Source organism: Triticum dicoccoides, chromosome 7B (assembly GCF_002162155.2).
Source record: "Triticum dicoccoides isolate Atlit2015 ecotype Zavitan chromosome 7B, WEW_v2.0, whole genome shotgun sequence".
Taxonomy (NCBI): Eukaryota; Viridiplantae; Streptophyta; class Magnoliopsida; order Poales; family Poaceae; genus Triticum; species Triticum dicoccoides.
The window spans coordinates 518,824,998-518,828,505 of NC_041393.1; the positions used below are offsets into that span (position 1 = coordinate 518,824,998).

General features: G+C 48.0%; 1 protein-coding gene across 1 annotated transcript; it reads left to right on the top strand.

Annotated features, from left to right (window-relative positions):
- Positions 1–1,635: 1,635 nt before the first annotated feature.
- Positions 1,636–3,180, top strand: LOC119338169 (thiamine thiazole synthase 2, chloroplastic-like). The gene is made up of 2 exons (XM_037610470.1): positions 1,636–2,590; positions 2,717–3,180. Exons 1-2 carry the CDS (start codon positions 1,706–1,708, stop codon positions 2,885–2,887), a joined length of 1,056 nt encoding a protein of 351 aa, XP_037466367.1. The 5' UTR covers positions 1,636–1,705; the 3' UTR covers positions 2,888–3,180.
- The last annotated feature ends 328 nt before the right edge of the window (positions 3,181–3,508 follow it).

The window sequence follows — 3,508 nt, forward strand, 5'->3', positions numbered from 1 at the left end:
GGCGGCACCAATCATGAACTATGGTCCACCATGGACAGATGACCCAGCCCTACACATCATATGACTTGCTATCGTGGAGAAAGAAGGTAAAAAATGGTTGCCTACAGGCCCGAATGGGTCCTGCAAGAGTGCAGGTGCTTCGTCAGAAAAGAAGAAGGGAAAGAGAAGGAGGCAAAAGCGATTGATCAAAGTGGACTAGATGAGAAGTTATTGGGTATCACAAAAAAGATGGAGAGAGAGAGAGAAGAGGGGAACACAATGGGCTTGGTAAATGTAGTGATTCACATCTCTGCTCCTAATCTAGATGAGCACTCAGCAGTATATTAGTGCATCCATAGTTCATGCCCTTAGGGACGATATGGTCCTAGTTACCTCATTGCTTATATCATGTACTAAATGGCATCACTGGTGGCCTCATGTCCTAGGATGATGTCATTGTTGACTTCACAGTAACAAACAAAAATGGTTTGCCGACTTACTCCTTTTGACAGGGTTTGTCTCCACGATGACAACAAAAACAACTAGCTAATTGCCCGTGCATTGCAAGGGACGCATACACATTCTAGTGGTTCAACACTAATTATATCTGACATATGGCTCACACCCATCATATTCTAGACTTTGACAAGATTTAATTTGATTTATTATGGCTAGGAGGATGCAAACAATTTTTTTGATTTAATTGAGGTTTTGGTAAGATTTGGTTTGATTTAGTTATTCGTCGGGGAAGCAAAGGAAAGTTTTGTTTTAGTTGTAATTTTGGCAAGATTTGATATCATTTTATTTAGTTAATTTAGGGCATGATCTTGGGAAGTACTGTTTCGGTTTAGATTATTTCAAGTTACTCTATTTATGTTGTTTTTAGTTTTGTGCAACATGGGTTGAGAGTACCAAAAATTAACATAAAACCAAGGAGGGAGAGGGTGCATGAGGGGGGAAATGAGGGATGAGGGGAGTCAAGGGGACCAACTCTTCTTTAATAGTAGAGATTTTGTCATATACTAAATGACATCACTGCTGACCTTATGTCCTAGGTTGATGTCATTGCTGACTTCACGGTATAAAAATAAAAATGACTTGCCGATTTACTCCTTTTCAGGGTTTGACTCGACCATGATGACCAAAACAAGTTAATTCGCGTGTGTTGCAACGAATGCATACATTATTCTAGTGGTTCAACACTAATTATACATGACATATACATTACACCCACTATATTCGAGATTTTGATAAGATTTAATTTGATTGAGTAGGGATAGTGGAATGCAAGAAAAGTTTTTGATTTAGTCGAGGTTTTCATAAGATTTGATTTGATTTGAATTGGGTATTCATAAGCATAAGGGAAGGAAATGAAAGTTTCGATTTAGTTGTGATTTTGCGAAGATTTGATTGATTTAATTGATTTAATGCAGTACATGATTTTAGAAAATGGTCGATTTGGTTTAGGTTATTTCAATTTATTCAAGAGTCTGTTTTTTTTAAGTAGAGAACTAGTGATTGACAGAGGATCCGAAATGCTCCGCAAAATATCCCGAATGAGTCCAAAGGCTGCGACATGCTCAGATCTGACGGCACGTACCCACAATCTCCAGATATTTCGCCTCTCATCCTCTTCTTATACCCTGCCACTCACACTCCCCCTTATCATCAGTCTCCAGTCTCCACCCATCTCAGCAAAAAAGAAGCTAGCACAGCTCCACACACCATGGCAGCCATGGCCACCACCGCCTCCAGCCTCCTCAAGCCCTCCTTCTCCGGCGTCCGCCTCCCGGCGGCGGCCCGCACCCCGTCCTGCGTCGCCACCCCGCGTGCCGGCGCCATCTGCAACTCCATCTCCTCCTCCACACCTCCCTACGACCTCAACGCCTTCAAGTTCAGCCCCATCAAGGAGTCCATCGTGTCCCGCGAGATGACCCGCCGCTACATGACCGACATGATCACCTACGCCGACACCGACGTCGTCATCGTCGGCGCCGGATCCGCGGGGCTTTCCTGCGCGTACGAGCTCTCCAAGGACCCCTCCATCAGCATCGCCATCATCGAGCAGTCCGTGTCCCCCGGCGGCGGCGCCTGGCTCGGCGGCCAGCTCTTCTCCGCCATGGTCGTGCGCAAGCCGGCGCACCTCTTCCTCGACGAGCTCAACATCGAGTACGACGAGCAGGAGGACTACGTCGTCATCAAGCACGCCGCGCTCTTCACCTCCACGGTCATGAGCCGCCTCCTCGCGCGCCCCAACGTCAAGCTCTTCAACGCCGTCGCCGTGGAGGACCTCATCGTCAAGGAGGACCGCGTCGCCGGCGTCGTCACCAACTGGGCGCTCGTCTCCATGAACCACGACACACAGTCCTGCATGGACCCCAACGTCATGGAGGCCAAGGTCGTGGTGAGCTCTTGCGGCCACGACGGGCCCTTCGGCGCCACCGGGGTCAAGCGGCTCCAGGACATCGGCATGATCCAGGCGGTGCCCGGGATGAAGGCGCTCGACATGAACACCGCCGAGGATGCCATCGTGCGCCTCACCCGGGAGGTGGTCCCCGGCATGATTGTCACCGGCATGGAGGTCGCCGAGATCGACGGCGCCCCGAGAATGGTACTCCTAAATTTTGCTTTCCTATACACGCGTCCTCTTCTTAGAAGAAGAGGAAGAATCTCTTTTCGACTTGTGCTGGACTGACCCGATTAATTTGTTTTGTCTTGTGGCGGCGGTTGGTTACAGGGCCCGACCTTCGGCGCCATGATGATCTCCGGCCAGAAGGCGGCGCACCTGGCGCTCAAGGCCCTCGGCCGGCCGAACGGCATCGACGGGACGCTCAAGAACGTGACCCCGGCGCTGCACCCGGAGATGATCCTGGCGGCGACCAACAACGGCGACATCGTGGACGCCTAAGCAAAGCAATGAACCACGGACACCAAGGCGTACGTACGCTGGTGTTTCGGGGCGAAAAATCAATAAGATGGTTCGGTGAAACAGAGGATGCTTAGGGACGAGGTCTTGTCTTTGTGATTTGTCAGACTCGTGTTTAATTCCGATGTTTATCTTTAGTTTTCTTGTGTTAGCGTATTTTGTTCATGCCACCTGCCCGCCATGTGCTCTGCTCTGCTCTGCCTCACGGCAGCTCCATGGATGATGAATCCTTATGGAACAAGAGGAGGGAATAAAAAGGTTGAGTTCTATGTTGTTGTGTGGGCTCTGTTTACTCCATGGCCGGATCGAGTTTTCTTTTTTCAGTTTCCGGTGACACATAAATCAACAATCAAGGTCTATACAATAGGTACCTAGCATACAACTTGCAAAACGCAGAGGACCAACACAAACATGCACAAGAAATTTAGTGTATACTCCCTCCATAAAGAAATATAAGAGTGTTTAGATCACTAAAAGAAATATAAGAGCATTTAGATCACTAATGTAGTGATCTAAACACTCTTATATTTCTTTACGGAGGGAGTACATCTGTAAAAATGCTGTTGTGGGTTTGTATTATTACCAATCATTAATCATAACCAT

Excerpts from the sequence above, each read along its gene's own strand:
- LOC119338169 (XM_037610470.1), top strand. The coding sequence starts at position 1,706 with ATGGCAGCCATGGCCACCACCGCCTCCAGCCTCCTCAAGCCCTCCTTC. Across the intron at positions 2,591-2,716 it reads TCGACGGCGCCCCGAGAATG|GGCCCGACCTTCGGCGCCAT; the intron begins GTACTCCTAAAT and ends GGTTGGTTACAG.